Below are 18776 nucleotides of genomic sequence, written 5' to 3'. Positions count from 1 at the left end.
TTGCCCAGGATCACATCCAGACGGCTTTTGAATATCTCCAGCGAAGGAGACTCCACCACCTCTCTGGGCAGCCTGTTCCAATGCTCTGTCACCCTCACAGTGAAGAAGTTTTTTCCAGATACCAGTATCCTGTCTCAAATGATTCCTATTAAGGTAAACAAAACCTGCACTCATGTCGTGTGCCACCTCAGACTCCTCAGGGCCATGGGGTTGGCTGATATGACCCAGGGTCTACAGGACACCCACACCCTTCAGGTGGACATGAAGTGAGACATCCCAAAATGTCTCTGGAGATCTCTGCTTAGGCAACTGAATTCCATCCTAAGGGTCAATAACCTTTATATATTACCTATGTCTTACCCATTCACAGCCTAGTTTGCAAACCAAGGAATTTACAATGTATACTGATAGATGATGCCATTTTCCAGGAGTCCTCTCCTTTTACAAAGTCAAAGTGAAAATGCAGAATGTCAGTACAGAGCCTTTTTGCCCTGCACTCAGCATATACAAGGATGCTGAGCGTTACCAGAAGTGAACCAGAAGCGTATGGGAACAGCTGACCAATTCCGAAATACCGAGGCTACCAGAGGAAGTTACCTGTACTTTCCTTTGAGGTCACAGAATTAAAAATGAGTGCCCTAAGATAGTAAGTTCTCTTATTTTGTGGTTAGAGTGCCCTATTTGCATTTTCTTGTCTAAACTGATCATCATCATATTTGTGCCCAGGAAGGAAAATTTTCCACTTCCTCCAGAAGGCAGTTATAGCCTGCTTCCAAGTGCCTGGGAATTCTTTTTCAACACCCCAATACAGCAAAGACTTGAATATGGGGCCACCCTTTCCTTTCTTCTCTCCTCCATACCTCCACCACTTCTTGTAGCACATTACAGTTGCGGCTTTTCTTACAAGTGTTAGGTTTGCTACAGAGGGATGTAAAGCATTTTGCTGCTCACGGAAGTTTGTGGAGCATGCGTTCTGTACAGTCTTTTACCACACAGCTGCCTGCGGCTATGGGCGACTAAACCAAGCAACACAAGCAAGCCAACCCCCATAAATACTTGTATCCAGAACAAAGGAAAAAAGCACAGCTTGGCAACAGATAGGATCTGCTTATAGACACAGCAGTATAGACTAATAAATACCCAAAATCGCATGTTGGTTTACCACCCACGTATTTAATTTACTGTCTTAGCTTTAGAATGGAAAATATTTGACTCCATTCAGACTCAAGCACCTTCCCACTCTTCAAGGCAAAATGCCCTGAAGACAAAGGACACATCTCTTACATCAAGCCAGAGCATTTAAATACCTTCTCCTTTATAGTCGCTTTCACATTCTTTAAAGGGCTGGTGAAACAAATGTGCCTAGCAGGACTGGCAAACTAATGCTATTTCAAAGAGTGGGAAGGAGGGAATTTCAGAGGTGCAGAGAATTCTCTGGCAGCTGTCCCATTGCCTAGATACAAAAACAGAAATCTCCTATGGGCACCAAAAATCTCTGTTACTGAGCCATTAATAGCTTGATAGGTCAAAACCTTCACATCTTTGATATAGCTCACAGGCAACAGCTAAAAGGGTCATACATCCTCTCCCAAATACCAGGCTGACTTTAGTGCAGACAGCTGCCCATGTATCAACCTGCAAACAAATTAATTTAGTTGTAAAGCCTGTAAGGCAGAGACACCAGTAGTAAGAGACTGAAACAGTGGTAAAAGGTTCTTCAACTGAAAGAGGAGCCTATTGATCAGATATAGGTGAAAAACACCTCTCCGACCCACAGCTCTCGTCTATTAAGTAATATAGCTCTTAGCCAGTCACCCTAGAAGACAGATCCAAGGAATAAGGTCAACTGCTACTCTCTGTCCCAAATCTGAAAGGCAGAATCCTGTTTTAATATTCTGTCTACTTTCCATGCACACAGATCCTCTTAGATGTTAATGAACCAAATCTTTCAGCAACAGCACTATCAATTAGGAATAGCTCCTTCAAAGGAAGTGAGATGAAAACGTAAAATCTGAACCACAAAGTTTGGAAAAGCAGCTAGATTTGGATTCAAAATCCTCCTTCTGCCTCTCAGAAGATGATTTTTCTCCTCTTAATTGCTGCTTTCAGAAAACTTTGGTATGGCATGATTAACAAGGCACTCAAATTTAATAAAACGACAGCTGTTTTTCTATGTTGTTATTTTTAAGAGATATGCAAATTAAGTCAGTTTGTTTAGATCTCTAATAAATACTGTAAAATCCACTCAATATCTATGTGGCAGTCAACATGAAATTCGTAATAAACTTCCATTTTCTACACTACAGCTTCAGTTCTACTAGCAGTAAAATTTCTCTCCCCAAACACTAACAAAAATATCCTCACCACAACATCACACACATACTTCTCAAAAGGGAAGCATTTCAACTAGAAATCTTTGTATGTACTTACTGAGATTGTACCATTGTCTAGACCTATGGACAGCCTTCTGGTTTCCGGGTTAAAAGACATGCATGAACATGGAGCTGAAAAAAATGAACATGTTGATGAAGTTAACAAAACCATGATCCTCATTATCTTGAAGTTCTGGAAAGCCTAAAACTAGCTAACATGCCTTATGACAGTGTTCATCATTTCGCCCCTTCCAAGCATTAAAAAAAGCGTTCTTGCAATTCATTCAACCCTATCCTATTAGGATATGGAGTAACAGCTACCTATTTGCTCCAGTTGCCTCATTTTTTCTTGCTGAAGCTTTCTGAAAACTGCCGTGTCATACAAGAGCAGTGGTGGTATCTTCATATGAGAGACACCGGACATTCCAGTATGAATCTGAGAGATTACTTAACAGAATAATTTAGCTTCCTACATTTGCCTGAACTTTACTGACAATAAAATAAAACATTTTGTTATGTCAGAGGTTTGCATCTTATACCTGGAGTAAGAAAGTTAACTCATAGGTATCCCAGTCACGACTCTGGATCTCCTACTCTAGTTTTGCCACAGACAACGCTCTTATAGTATCATACACTATGGTCAAAATAAAAGACTGTTGAAAGTAGACATTGTTTTCTTACACCAATATTTCTCTATAAACATCAGGATATACTCTGAAATTGCATGCAGGTAAGTCATATTATGCTCTCTTGAGAATCAGGTGAAGTTCACATGCCAGGGCAAAACCAGAATTTTGTAATAAGAGCTATGTTTAGTTTAACTGAGAAATTGTGAACTTATATTCAGCAGGCAGGGATTGTTTTAATTACTTAACACAGCAGCATGCAGCTGGGTGTCTTGCTGTCCCAAAAGAAAACTTCAATAATAATTTTTCAGTAGCAATTGCCAACTGTAGCTATGGTCAGAGAATCTTGCCCCTTCTGTAGTGGCAAATTTCTTAAAAAACATATTCTTGTACATAGAGTCCAGTCAGATATGCTTTTAGTTCTGCTTTTTCCCCTGTTGGTTTCTATTCTCCATTATGCTTATTTGTAGTGTTCTTGTTACTAACTAGCTGAGTCCTTCCTTTTGCAGTACTGCCTATCTGGTATATTCTTGACTTGCATAATGTCTCACCCAGGATTGAATGGTCCACAGCTCAGCAGATCATCCTCAGTTTAGTTGGCAGTAGAGCTATACGAAGAGGAGGAAATCCTGTGTTGGCTATTAAATAGAAATCGCTGTACCCTCTGTACTGACTCCCCCTTCAAACATTTCCTGCAGGATAACCAGTAGCAGGCAGAAAACCTACCAGATTCCCATCCCATCAGGCAGCTCTCTTTATTCTTTCCTTTCATTCCTGGAATGACTGGCTCAATTAAATCAGAGAAAAAGCTTCAGTCTAAGCAAATTGTCATAATGAAAACACTTCAGTTAGGGCTACTAACAGTGTTGAAGTGCTCCTCTCTATACCTCCTCCTCAGAAAAGGTAAACCTGACTCTTCAGTTTCACCTGCTCTTCAGACGGTGGTGTTGTAGTGGAATGAGAACATTAAAAAATACCTAATAAAGAAAAACAATTCTAAGCAGAGTAAATATCAAATCCTTTTAAAGGTGCTTAATGCTGTCATAATCTGTATTTTAGCTGTAAAAAGCTAGACTGTGCACACATTGAAAGGACAATTAATATATCTGAAGACAATTAATAGCTCATAGAGAAAACCTCTCAGGTAAATCAGCTATTTGAAGTATGTTTTTCCCAAATAGCCTGAAGTACTTAAGACACAAAGGTGCAAGCAATTGCTTGAGATGGGCTAATAAAAAAAAGCACTCCTGTGCTCCAGACCCGTGCGTACATAAACATAGCAGTGTAAAGACACTTATTCTGCTATAATCATTTTCCTAAGGGAATTCTTCAGTAACGTACTCTTGGAGAAATCATTACGTCAGCACTAAAATTATGCCCACACGAGCTACAGCAATGTAGTTAAAGCGATATCACTTGTTGCGACATGACTGCAGCAGCTTACGCTTTAGTAAAAGTTAGACAACGACATTCCGATATATAAGCGCTTAGGCTTATTAAAAGGAGAGCCAAAAAAGTGTGCACGTGTTGGGGGGCACCCAAGCTAATGAGATTTAGGATCCTTTGAAAATAACAGCCAGAAAAATATTAGCACTCTGAAGGCCCTCTACTTTAGTGCCTTACTATGGTTTGGATTTCAGAGTGGAACAAGATAGGAGCCCCATAGCTGCTACATAGGGTGGGGAGGATATTCCTCCTGCAGAAGTTTGGTTGTATTATTCCCCCTATATACAGGGCAAATATACACTGATGCTCTGATTTTTGCCTTTAGAAACTGAATTACGCAGGAATAATCCAATTATATACTTCATGTTCCCAACAGCCTGTCACCTCTATCAGAGGATGACAGAAGTACAAGAGAAATACACACTCTGCATCTGCAGTTGGAGGCCTCCCACCTTGGAAGTGTCTAGAAGTGGTGCAATTTCAGACCTAAAAAGCACATATTTGCCTTCGCACAGGTTTTTACCCTCCTCTTCAAAGCAAAGTGTAACCTATGAAAACTATCATAAGACAGGTAGTTTATTACCCGCCTCAAATACTGGATATTTCACTGTTCCTCATTACAATAAAGCCTTTTCTGAGTTCTGCATTTGAGAGAGGTTTTTCCTTGGGTGTGTTTTTTTCTGGTACAGCGTACTACTCTCGACTACAATACCTTTCCTTTTCGTAACTTCATGCCTATAAGCTTTTTATCTCCTGTACAGACACTACCCAAAAGTTTAAAGGTTACAAGTCTAACCATTGGGAGGATTAACCAGCTGTTCAGAGGTCCTTTGTTAATACAGCTGCTGAGACAACTCTGACATGAAGGTGAAGCGTTAGCCAAGTTTCCAGCTTACCTGCTTTGCTTTATTGATGATTTAAGAGCATGACTTTTCGATACTGGGTTTGTTTATGCTGGTTTCTAAAAGCAGATCAAGGTCTGCCATTGGTTCAGTACTGATAAATACAACCTACCTCTAGCCCCTGTGACCACGCTCTGTGCCGGTGCTCTCAAAAAGCCTTTTAGTGCTAAACGCTGCTATGGAGCTCTGGCTGCGAAAGGCAGCAAAAGACCACAGAAATAATAGCCCCTGGGATTTTTCATCACATGCTCTCTGCAAAGGCCTGGCTATGCAGAGATCTGGTTTGAAAGGATACCGTTGCAAAAAATTCAGCCACTAGCTCTTTCTCTCTCATGTGCTACCGGAGATTATCAAAAATGTGATCGCTATGTTGTTCGCAGCTTTACAGTCACAGAAACATCCGCAGGCAGGGCATGAAACGTCATATTTGGGAAACCCCACCTCTAAAGAGCAGCAAACGTCCCCAGTCGAAAGCAATCTACAGTGTTATCTTTCTTCCAGACATTTAATGGCTGTCACATTCAGAATGCCCTGGTGGCGCCATTTGGGTGCAGAGCTCATCCAAAGCACACAGGTGACTCAGACCAGCACCTCATCCTCCCCATCTCACAGACTGCCTATGCTGCAAATCCAGCTTTTAAGACTACCTCGGAACAAATTAAAAAACGGTGTAAGCCTTGCAATGCTGCAACCAAAGTCATGAGTCACACTAATGGGGTAGCAGAGGTGGGACTGCAAATTTCACAGTTTGCTAGCAGCACCAAGGCAGCCTCATGCCTAATGCGTTTTTTACAAAAAAACTCTAGACAGTTATTGTTCTCTAGACAACAAAAAATGACATGAACCTACAGGAGAGGTCCATCAGAGAGATGATCCACACACAAGCAGACAAAAAGATCTTTTCCAGTACAGTGCAGACTGGTGCAGAGACTGACTCAAGAGCTCATCCTGTGGTTTACAGATTTAAAGCCATGGCTGAAAACAATTTAATTGGCATTGCTCCAATCTCTAATTATACCTAATCATTCTTGAAACTAGTGATAACATGGCATAATTTTAATGTCTGATGACTCGAAAATTTACCAACCTTCTAAGCAAAGAAACACTTAGGTACTTAAAGTCATGAAGAAGCTTTAAAATAACATCCTTGCAGTGGATCTGGGGCCTACTCAAACATGTCCAGTGCAACTGCTGTTACTGGCAATAATGCAGCTTCTCTAAGTCTGGAGGAAGAGCTAACAGGATTTTAAAATGCAAATGCATGCAAAAACACCACATAGAAAAAGAGAAGCATCAGTGCCAAGTTGCTAGAAGAGCCATTTCACAACAGTTGGATTGGAGAAAGCAAATCTCTGCAGTCAGGTTAAGAGAACCCTAGGCCACTGCTAGCGAATGTGGCAGAGCTCTGCAAGATAGCCACACCTCTAGTTAGTTTCTAATACCTTTTTCAGCAAAAAATTGAAGAGAAAATACCTTCAAGGCCTGATATATTCTCATAAGCTTGCTCATGGCAAAAAGGAAGAAGAGAGATCCTTTTCTCTGTTTACCAAACTCATGCTTCCTTGGAGCAGGCAGTCAAACACTGCGGCCACTCTAGGGCCTCAAGTTTATGTCACCGTGGAACCAGAACTGTTTCAGAGCTATATCTATTAAATGTCTTATGTATCATGGAGACAGATGCCATCTTCCAAATATAGTTGTGTTACCTTAATATACTACTTTCTTCGCACAGCAGCGATGTCTCAGTGGAGCTGGGGCTAATCACAGAATCACAGAATCGTTTAGGTTGGATGGGACCTCTGGAGATCATCTAGTCCAACCTCCCTGCTCAAGCAGGGTCACCTAGAGCATATTGCCCAGGATCACATCCAGACGGGTTTTGAAAATCTCCAGGGAAGGAGACTCCACTACCTCTCTGGGCAACCTGTTCCAATGCTCAGACACCCTCACAGTGAAGAAGTTTTTAATGCTGACATAAGGTCAGCAGCTTCATCAGCTCACCAAAGATGGACTAACCCAGCAGTATATTTGAAGCTGCCCGAGGAGCACCTGTTAAACTCCTCATAGTGAGCTGCATGCTCTTCAGCATAAGGGTTATGACAAACAGCCAGGAAAGTGCTTTCTTCAACTATCTGTTGGAAAAAATGGACGGTTATCTGCGATTTCTTTAAATCATGAACACCCTCTTTGGGAGGGGAGACATACAGCACATCATACTGGCGGGATCCATCAGATAGACTTGGTTTTCCAGATCTGAGCACGGTAAAAAGCTTCTGCTCCTTCACTGGAAGATCTGCTTTCTCTACTAGTAACCTCCTCTATCATATTAGCTACTGGATATTAAGTTCTTATCAAATAAAATCATTTACCATTGCATTCTAATGGACTGAGCACATGCAGGGGGAAGGGCAGAGTGATTTATACTGCAGACTTATAAACCTTTACGGACTCTGTTAGAGGCAGAATGCAAGGCTGCATTTTGAGCTCCAGCCTTTGTCGATCTGCTTTCACATTTAATACTCATCCCTTGATGTAATATTTGTCTCCTGCCACTACTCTACCTCTTATGTTTCGGAAGTGCAACCTTTACCCTCTCTCTACTGCTGGATTCTCCCTGTGAGGATTTGTTCTCATCCGTTTTTTCAATCAGCCTTACCCTGCCCTGTGCTAATACCCTCCACTTGCATTTATCCTATTGCTTCTTGCCACTTTCCCTTTAGTGCCTACTTAGCCCACTTCAGAGTACCCACATCTATCTTCACCACATGTTTCACCAGCTCCTAAAGTCTTTATATCCATGTTGCCATTTTGCATGGCACACTGGTAAGAGACTGTACTCCAACCTTCTCTGGTACTGGGCCTTCCTATAAGAGAAGGGCACCCCATCTACCAGAGGTTTCCTTTTCCCACTTCAAGCACAGTGTCTAATCTAAAATATAGACTGCTGTAGGTAAATGCTGTGCTGCATTAAATGCTTGTAAAAATAATGTTACTGGCACTTGGTAAAAAAGGACGTAAGAGGTAAAAATAAAGCAGTAAAAATATCACATAATTTACATTGAATTTTAAGACATGGGATTTTGTATTAGTACGCAACTTGGTAAAGCTTCACAGCAGCTGAAAGGATTGTTCAAGCAGAGTATTTAACAGGGAGTGGCAAGCGTGGAAATGGTCATAAACATGAAGCTTCATCAAACCCAGCAAAATCATTTTGCCAATACATAGTAGACAATGAACTTATACTTACATGGCATTGCATGGTATATGCTTGGCCAGTACTGCCCACTGTCTCTCTTCAGCCACACACGAACTGTTCTACAAAAGAAAAAAACACAATAGATACGTGAGGAAGAATTAAAAGGTAACCATGAAAGAAAACACTGTGGTGATGAGGAATGCACAAGACCATCCTTGAAATGAAATGATTTTGCTCACAGGAAAAATAAATATGCAAATTCCTAGAGCAGCCCTATACAGCAGCCTCAGATTAACCTCCATAAGGTTATGAGTAGCATCTTCCTTGGTACTATGCAGGCCTCAACATCTCAGCTGAACTGCAGTTCATTGACCTCTCAGATGAGGATTTGGGACACACCAGAAAGCCCAGCAAAGCACTCCTATATCACCTGTCCAGCCTCCTACTTCGCTGAATCCCTCCCCCTGCTTTCAAGGTAGGCCTGGGTCCATCTGCCCCCATCAGATGTTTCTATTGAAACTCTTCCGTAACTTTATCAGCTAATTTTATCAAAACATGTCTAATACTAGTATCACCAATTAAAGCAGCAAGCAACCAGTCCCCAATTAACCTCAGCAGTAATCTCCTACTTGTTCCTGCATAGCCCACTGTCATCCCTATTTCAGTCAACTCCTACCTCCCTTACATTTCTTCAAATCCTTATTATCTCTAATTTTAACCAGTAATCCTCGTATATAATACTGTATTCTGTATGTAGCTGATTCACACTGAATGTATTAACCTTATCTAGAAAATTTAGTTATCCTAGACAGCATCTTGCTAACGGAGCCCAATACGTTTCAGCTCACACTGCCCATGTCAGTTTATTCTTTTCCCCTAAAGTTAGCATGTAATGGTAGTTACAAGTGGGATCTAAAAAACTATTGTTAACTGCAAGCCTTATTCTGTAGTAGCAAATCTATAACTCATGTATGATAGCATTAAGAAAACAAACAAATAAGAATGACTCTTTCCAGCTCAGGAAACATGGGGAAATACGGCATGTGGAGAGGGCTACGTGGTCCTGTTGTTATCTCTTTTTCACAGAAAAGCAGATTTCAACCTTTACAGCCGGTAAAAGTTTAGAGCAATAATATTAATTGAACTAAAATATTATATAAGCAAATCTAGCGTCATATGACATAATAGAAGTAATTTGAAAATCAGTTATCTATCCTTTAAATACATTAGTATGCAAATGTAAAAAAAAAAAAAAAAAAAAAAAAAAAGAGGGCTGCACTAATGTGTTCCTCCTGGATTGCATATATCCAAAACCAGTCTTCTACTCATCCTGCCCTGCATCCAAACTGATTTTTCACCAATAATTCAGAGACCTGCATATCTGAGCACTACACAAGGTGCACTGTTTTAGTAACAAAGGCCTCATACACACACTTCGAGACTGTATGCTGCTCTAAAAAGTAACGCTTCGCTGGGTAAGCAAGTGCCAGTGTTAGAAGGCTCTCACAAATTGCTCAAACATACACAATTCAGTACGATTACCTCCTAAGTCTAACGGCCCTTTTGAAACAAACACATCAGCAGGACCTCAGCACAACTGAAAGAAAACTACTAATACTTTTTTGGGGATGACTTAATTGGCTGATAATATTACTATCATATTGCAGATAGTGAGATGGTCAAATCCTTCTGTCGTTTCTCACTTTAGATAACCATACCAGTTGTGTACCAACCTCAACACAAAGCTCTGGGAATATGACATCCTCCTTTTAAAGCCTGCAGCCACAGGGTTGTAACCCCAGGTCTGGGACATGGTCTAGTGCGGCTTGCTAAAAAGGTGGTCACTGTGATTCTGGAAATGGATCAACCGCTCCGTTCCCAAATAGACAAGCTCTTATTAACATGTTTATCCTCCACAACTGAAGTAATTGTGGAAGAGAAAGGGCATGTCCAAAAATATAATGGGATAAATCACAGGCAACTGAAATCACTACATTTAATCTGAGATGTCTTTCTTGGCCTCCCAACCTATATATTTCAGTGCTACCGGTTTCAAAACTCCCAGGCTTGGACAGACTGCCTTTCTCTTCCACTTTAAGGTTCTGGCAAATAACAAATCCAGTGAGATAAAACATATTATAGATTATTATTCAACTTGTCAAAAAAAAAGACTATTTATAAAACAAAACTTTCAAAAGCTGAAGGAAATAAAAATCAAGTTTATTTGCAAAAAGGGCAATAATTCAGATGCTTTGAGGGTTTTTTTAAACTGCACCCACTGAAACAATATAGGCTTACTACTTAATTTGAAAATTATGTTAATGTTAACATTGCTAATAAAGTTACATTGAAACAAAACATCTTTTGCTTAAGTTAAAGAAAAATAAAAAATCTGGTAGAGGTTGTTTGTTAAAAGTGAAAACACTTTCACTGTTCTGGGCCTATTCTGTAAGTACATAGTATGTTCCTTCCATTTCTTTACCTAGTCATATGTATTTCAATTCAATGACTAATGCATGCAAAATAAGAAACAAATTAAAGGAGGAAAATAAGTAAAAAAAAGAGTAAGTAAATATCTAAGAAAATAATGATAAGTTTAATTTTTATATTCTAAGAACGAGTATGAAAGGACGTTATCTAACCCGAAGGTGTCTGCGAGGCAACATAATCAGCAAGTCAGTTCATGTAACTCATTAGAGAAATACTTCTCTCCTCAGTAAACCATTTCAAATGAAGAAAACCATTAGAAATTTTAAACTTTTATTTTTAATAATCAAGGACAGTTACGGTAAGCATCTCTAAAACAACTATTTAAAAGTTAAGCATTACAATGAAATTCCAGTATTTAAGCATAAGTTGAAATAAAAGTGTAAAAATTCTTACTTAGGTCAGAAAGTGATGGATTATGATTTTCTTCTATTAGATCCCTAGATTAGACAGAGCCTTTTATTGAAAGAAGGAAAACTGACCTCAGTTCATTAACCTTTTCTGGGTAAGTAACATGTTCTCTGAGGAGACTGAGGCCGCAGAACACACTGCTAACAACTGAACCTGGCAGATGCCAAGTGCTGATAGGAGACAGCGTCTTTTTCTTGACTGCCTTTCTGCACATTTTTATATACTTCCTAACAAAACTAACACCTACTAGAAGTAAAACATAGAGCTTTTAAAGTCTCTAAGGAAAGCCAAAAAAAACCCAAATGTGAATAAAAATGTACTTATTAAGGACATTTTGCAGGAAGACTACTTGCTGGCTGAGCGGTTACTGAACTGCAACACCAAGTCCCCACCCAGGCAGCTCCACTCGTCAGCTGCTCTAGAACGAATCACGAGGCATCTCCATGGCCATGCATCGTCCCTTTGGCCTCTCCACTGAACTGGCTTGCACAGACTTTGCGAACCTGTCAAATCAACAGATACTTTTCTAGTGCTTTCATAACAGAGATGACTGATTTCATCTACAGATTTTTTTTAAACAAGACAGACTACATCAAAATAATTCCACCACGCAAAAGACAGGCTAACTCCTCATATATTAGGTGCATGTGAAAATATACATTTTAAAAGAAAAACTGCTTCTACCTGTTATGCCCAAGGGTATGTGTCTCAAGTCCAGGTGCCTGTGGTTTTGCCAGCAGGTCTCAAACATCCTGTGGGGCTGCATACTGTGCATGAGGTACATCTTCACTTGCTCAGATGTTATTCACACTACTGCTGAGGCAGCGCCTATGGCAACAGCAGCACATACACCTCAGCACGGCAGCCCTGCACTTAATTGTCATCTACAGAAACCGATTCAATCAGTTATACATAACATGGTATCTTCTTTCTGATGATTAAGATATTTTGCCTGTAGAAATCCTACTTTGCGCATTTAGCCTGCAGCGTGCCAAGAAATATGAATCTGCACAATGCTGGTGTGCATGCGGCAAAATTCTCTGCTCAGGCCTTGTTCCAGCCTGAGGCTCCTGCTGTCTTGCTGCTGGAAAAATGGGTGCCACTCTGAGCTGTGGGGTTGAGCCCTGCAACTGAACCATAGGCAGGATTCCTGTCTTTTATTCTTGGTGCTTTACGTGAAGTTAAGGGAAAAATTATGCTGCATGCAATACAGACATACCTAAGACGTCTAAGCACTGTCTATGGATGCTTGCATGTTGCAATACTGTGACCTTTGCCTTAGGGAGATCCAATACCACCATTAGATGGAGATATCCACTAGACTCTAGTTCTCCAGGATATCAATATAAACACTGGGTCTAAATATGCTGTGTGAGTAAGTAAATCTGATGTATCAGTTTTCTAAAACAGATCCCCTCTCCTTTTTTGGAATGATTTCCTTCTTCATTCCTCTCTCCAGAAATGTTTAAAAATTTCAGTTCACTCAGATGTACTTGTATAACACAGTATTGCCTTCATGCCCCAGACATATACTAGCTGCCAGCTATACAATCAAACAAAGGTCACCCTCATCACACAGAATTTACTATAGTATTTTTTAAGTATCCTTGGGCTTCAGGAACCTGTTTTAAATAGCATTTTAACATATTCATCATCTTTTATACCTTAGACCATATAGAAGACAGTTTTTAAAATTTCAGACCCTTTTTAAAATTTCAGATTATCTGAATCATTACTATGATCATGTTCATTAATACTTAATTAAGTTTAATTAATCTGTTGCCTTCTTTATCCAAGGGACACGTGTTATCATGAAATACACAGAAATATTTGGGGTTTTGGTGAGACATGGGGACATCATACAATTCTGTCGGTAAACAGCAGATGTATTTGCAACATTTCCTATCGTCAACTATGTTCAGTTCTTTACAAAAAAATACTGATCTTGCTGAGCCAAATACCCACAAACCAAAGAGGATAGCTGCAACATGGGAGTTTCAGTCCCATCCCCATAATAGCCACCAACCAGACAAATTCTAAGTTAACTTCAAGGAGATTTCTGCAGTGTGTTTACTGTTTGATCCCATTCCAGCTTTCCGACAGACAAATAATGGGAGGGCCCCAAAATTGCTTCATTTTGAATGGTAACAAATACACTTTCTTATACACATACATATACACACACTAAAGAAACCCCAAAAACCTCTTGTCAAGCATCCTCGGGTGATGATCTCAAATAAATGGGAGACAAAACGCACCTGAAGAATATAACACGCTGCAGTGATACTAGCCTCTAGAAGGTCTATTTTTAGCTGCCTCCCAATATAGTCTCTTAGTAAATAAGCCATGTGGAGAAAAATGCATTAGTATTTTATTCAACAGTCAAAACTGCATAAATTAAGAAACTGGGTACAAATGGAAATATCGGCTGTTGAAAGAAACATGGGCTGGCAATTTCAGAGAACCCTTCACAAAATAAACCTCCAGCAAAACAACTCGTTGAAGGTTGAGAGGAAGCTTTACTGCAACCACTGGAGATGTCCTTCAAGATAGATAAGTTCTCATATTTAAATAGAGATTTTACCCATAAAAAGACAGTAAAAGACACTCAGGTCTGTGCTACAGAAGCACTGTGTGAGGCACTGCAGTAGAAAGCAGAACTTACCCTTAAGAATTGTATTTATAAAGAGAAAAAAGTAACACTATTTTTGCCTTAAATATCTGAACAATCTGATGTTGTCAGCCTGGTCACTGATACTTTCACTTTTCCTACCTTTCATCACTTGGCAGTCACCTGTGGAAGCAAGACTTAAGCTGATGCTTCAAGCTGGAAAATCTCAAATCTTATCCTACCTATTATACCAAGAATATTCAACTCATGAATAATAATTTTAAAATAGCTGTATAAGAAATGGTCAGTTTCTGTCCATCCTGTACCTGTCACTTTTCTCCTTAAGTTTTAGTGTTTGAAGTGTTCTGCAACTGTACATATAAAATCTATGCCAGCCTCCTACTTATTCCTAGCCTACTCTAAGTTTTTGCTCGTTTTGATGTATGTTTAATCGATAAGAGGACAAGAAGTTCCTGTTCCTTCACCATTTGTTTAGAAAGCTTTTTCCTCAATACCATTCAGAAGTTTTAAAAACTGCCACAGTTTGTTTTCAGCCACTCACCACACCGAAGTTAGATTCCTATATCTTTGGGTTGCTGCAAGATTTAAAAAAAAAAAAAATCCTACAGATAATGTCACTTCCTTCGATTGCAAAAGCCATGCGGGGCCAGTGCATCCAGTGAATTTGGTGGAGAATTCCAACTTGAAGGATGGAGAAATAAAATGAGAAGGCAGAAGGAGCAATAACTTCGCTCCATACCCAAAAGTGTCAACACACTGTCGGAGGAACATAGTAAGAAAATTATTAATTCATTGTGGTTTTGATCTCCTGTTTTAAGGAGGGGCTGAGAAAAAAGAAGTAAGCATCAAACCTAGTACGAGGTATGAAATGGGTTATATTTCCACTTGTAGTGCATGGTAAAAAGAATTTTGATCTGTCAATTTTTAAAGTCTTAACAAGTTCATCTAGAGATCCACCTCCCTAGCCTCCACTAGTATCTTTGCTCCTTGGAAAAGGAAGGTAAGTCTTCAGTGCAAACAACATCACACGGTTGACCAAAAAAAAAAAAAACCCTTATGCCAGCTATCCTAACCACAGGGCTCATTTAACAGTCAAAGAACAGTTTCCAAACAGGAAAAGGAAGACGCTTGACTATACCAGAATTATTTTAAAACTCATATCTAGCTATTTAACAGGCAGTAGAATTATTTTAAAATTCATATCTAGCTATTTAACAGGCACTACACAGACAGGTAGTTTAGGATAATAGTGTATCCAGGGGTAGTGTTTATCCGCAAGGTTTTCTGCATACCTAATGGGATATTGGCATATATGTCCCACCATCAATACATTAAATTTCTCTTTTTCTTAAAAGACATTTAAAAACCCACTTGCTCCTAAATATCCATTAACAGGTAATTCAGAGGCATTCAAAAGGCATGTTTCTCTGAAAACTGAGCATCTCTGCTGGAAACAGCAAAAGCTTTATCTGCTATCATTAGATAAACATGACAACAGTACTATTTAAAATCCAACCAGAGCACTGACAGTTTTACTGTCTTTGACAGAGGGACATTGTCATTAGAAGTAGGATGAAGAAAAATATTTAACTGCACTGAAGATACTACAGTATTATAAGCTTGCTCAACTTCTGCAGGGACTTTTACAGGCAAGAGATGTGAAGAGATTCTGGCTCCTGCCAATTAACGATAAGAGCTGCTACTGGGGTTCTGAAAGAATAAAAGGCCTTTCATGTTTAATGGCTGCTTGTGAACCAACGCCAGCGTTATGCAACCCACGATGGAGAGTTTCGTTTCCATGATAAATTTTGCAAGGACAGATATGAAAACAAAAGACAAAAAGCAGAGCTGATCTCCAAACTAGCCTGTGTTTCAGGGGAAACAAAAAAAAATTTAATAGTAGAGTGTCAAAACCTCAGGCACCAAGAGGAGCTTCTCTAGCAGGCTGTCATCCTACGTCAAAAACCCAAAACTAAACCACCCTGTCCCCCCAAACGTCCAACATGCTTCCCCCAAAAAGACCCAGGGAAGTACATAACTGCACTTCTCAGAACCACCTTATGCTAATCCACATGGAGACTATTACACCATTCTGATAGAGGCTTCTGCAGCAACTATAATGTATTAGGGTACATTCCAAGTCCTACATTGTTTTCACCGGTTTTGTTGAACACATGTGCAATTTAAACTCAATTACTAATGACTCTAACTAAAGACTCTGAGATGGTGTACAGCTATTCAGTGTTATGGAACTATTTTAGGGTCTCTCATATGAAAAAAGGTCAGGTTCAGTTTCTTAAATGAAATATAACAAATTAGTTCATGAGAGGGGGACAGCAAGTGGGAAAAAGATACAAGTTTTGAAAAACCTCTTTTATTTCAGGTGTGTTTTAGAGAAAGGTTAATGCTTAGAGCCAGTTACATAAACAAACTTCTAGGAGAGACGATATCTTCATTGTAAAGTTAGTCTGTAACTCAAGCATCAGGCTTCCTAAAATAAAAGCCTTCTGAGCAGTTGTAGTTGTACTCTTTGCTCCATATGCCTCATGGCCTGCATCCAAAGTCTGACCGCCACCAGCACAACAACCCTTGTGCACAAAGCTCAGATGCACCAGAGAGCCCCAAGTGCTGCCAGGAAGCTAAACCAAGCAACTGCTGTGCATAGCCCTAGTGACATAAAACCCTAGTGACATAAACCCACCCTCTGACACAAACCCCCAGTATCTTGCTCTCAGCCACTCCTGGACTAGCTGAGAAGGTTTTAGGTGTGGCTCACCACAAAAACAAGCTCTGTGATGGTGAGCAAGCACCCATCTAATGCACAACAGGGACCTCCGAGTGACTTTATAGTCTGGTTGAAAGAGGAGTGGAGGAACACACAAGGGTGTTCAATTACGGACTTTTTTGACCATCAGCTGGTGACAAAGAATCTGTTTTCTGTCACCTTTGATGATTCTCCTCATTCAGTCTAAATAGTCCATATTCAGTCTTTGCCCTCCCTCATAATCCTGCATCTGAGCGTCTCTTGCCTCCTGACACTCAGCATCAGCTCTCAGAGTTGCACAGTATCATTTCATGACATGGAGCTCCAGCAAGACTCTGAATCCTGCAAAGATTGAAGTATGTATTTTATATACAATTTTCATCATGAATAATCTCATTTTGAGCCAACATCTTCAGAGAAGACAGAAAACGAACTACTAAAGAGTTATGCAGACTAAGGTCAGAGGTTAATGATCTTGTGGAGTACTTCGCTACTTCATTTCTGCTTGGGAGCAAAAGCGTGGAAAAGCCTTGGAAGGAAGCGCAATGCTTCCTATGTCAAAAACTCAAATCCTACGTCAAAAACCCAAAACTAAATAAACCCGCCCCCCAAAACGTCCATAAGTACATAACTGCACTTCTCAGAACCACTTTATGCTAATCCACATGGAGACTATTACACCATTCTGATAGAAGGTTCTGCAGCAACTATAAGGTATTAGACTGTGCACTAGGAAAGAAACTACAGGCTTAAAGTACTGTACATCCATCATCTGCCTTCAGGAAAACCTTGCACATAATAGTATGCCAAGCAAGCAGGCAGGTGTACTGAAAGATGGAAAAATTTCACACTATTTTGTCTTTGTTGTTTTTTGGCATATTCAAGCTGCTTTCAGAAAACAGCTACATGTTCACACTCAGCTTATACAATATTCTAATTCATGCCTTGCTTTATAAGATATTTCCCCATTTAATTTATGCTGCTGTAAACTAAAGCAAATGCAGATTGCATAATAGGGGAACTAGTGAAGCTCTGTTAGATTATATAGAGTTATATCAAGTTTCATGCACTTATCAGGGAAAAATCGCTGCACTCATCGGTGGTACTGAAACTAAGAGAAAGAGAGACGTCTCTATTTAGCCTTCCAGTTTTGCTTTAAATAGAAATACTTCTGGTATTTTGGGAGAAGTGACTACAACACCAAGATTCATAGGAAACAATCTTAGGAGAAATTGATTTTTATTACCCAGAAAATGAGAACAACAAGACAATTATTCTACTCAGCTGTGAAACAGCTTCCACCCATTATTTTTTTTTTAGCTTTCTGGACAATGAGCAATATAGGTCAGTGACTTTTCCAGTCACCCAAGCACATATGCCTGGAAGCAGTGTATGTTCCGCTATTCAGGCGCAGGACCAACATCCGATTCTGGCCAGTTTCCTCTGCAGAGACTTTGGACAAGTAAACAGACAGCAAAAATGAACCAGAAGTCACAAGCAGAGAAAATACGTGTTACCCTGAGGGTACTAGCACAAGGTTCAGAAGGCTGAGCTGCCTCAGGTCTTCAGCAGCTCCAGAAAAGCACTGCTAACTATATATCACTTGAAGCAGTGCAGCAATTATACCATATTCCTGCATAAATGCTGTAGGGAACCTAATTTTACCTGCAAATGCAGGTAATTGAAGTTCTCAGCATCAACCTACAGCTTTGAAGCTATTAATGGTGTTATATCATACCATATATGCTTCTTTTCAAGCAAAGTTTCAGAATTAATTTCCTCACTAAGATCTGTCCGTCAGCCTTCCTTACGGCATAACAAAATGATTTTCATCCCTCCCTCTTTTCCACAGATCCCCATCACCTGCACCCCACCAAATGCTCTCCTTCCAGACCAAACACTGTTTCAAGGTTTCCAATACTGATCGATTCCTGTTCGCA

General features: G+C 39.9%; 1 protein-coding gene across 6 annotated transcripts in view; it reads right to left on the bottom strand.

Moving 5' to 3' along the window:
• Positions 1-18776, bottom strand: part of WDFY2 (WD repeat and FYVE domain containing 2) — an 82177-nt gene that overhangs the window by 38041 nt on the left and 25360 nt on the right. For all 6 annotated transcript variants that reach the window (XR_011138640.1, XR_011138643.1, XR_011138641.1 and 3 more), the window contains exons 2-3: positions 8594-8661; positions 2431-2504 (exon numbers count right to left, since the gene is read on the bottom strand). Coding sequence is in view for 2 of the 6 variants with exons in the window: in XM_068929908.1 (XP_068786009.1) it covers positions 2431-2504; positions 8594-8661 (142 nt within the window). In the remaining 4 variants the exon portion in view is untranslated. The remainder of the gene's footprint in view (positions 1-2430; positions 2505-8593; positions 8662-18776) is intronic.

The sequence above is a fragment of the Struthio camelus genome, chromosome 1 (genome assembly GCF_040807025.1).
Source record: "Struthio camelus isolate bStrCam1 chromosome 1, bStrCam1.hap1, whole genome shotgun sequence".
Classification (NCBI taxonomy): Eukaryota; Metazoa; Chordata; class Aves; order Struthioniformes; family Struthionidae; genus Struthio; species Struthio camelus.
Note: the sequence above shows the minus strand (reverse complement) of the source record. Positions and strands in the feature narration are given on the sequence as shown.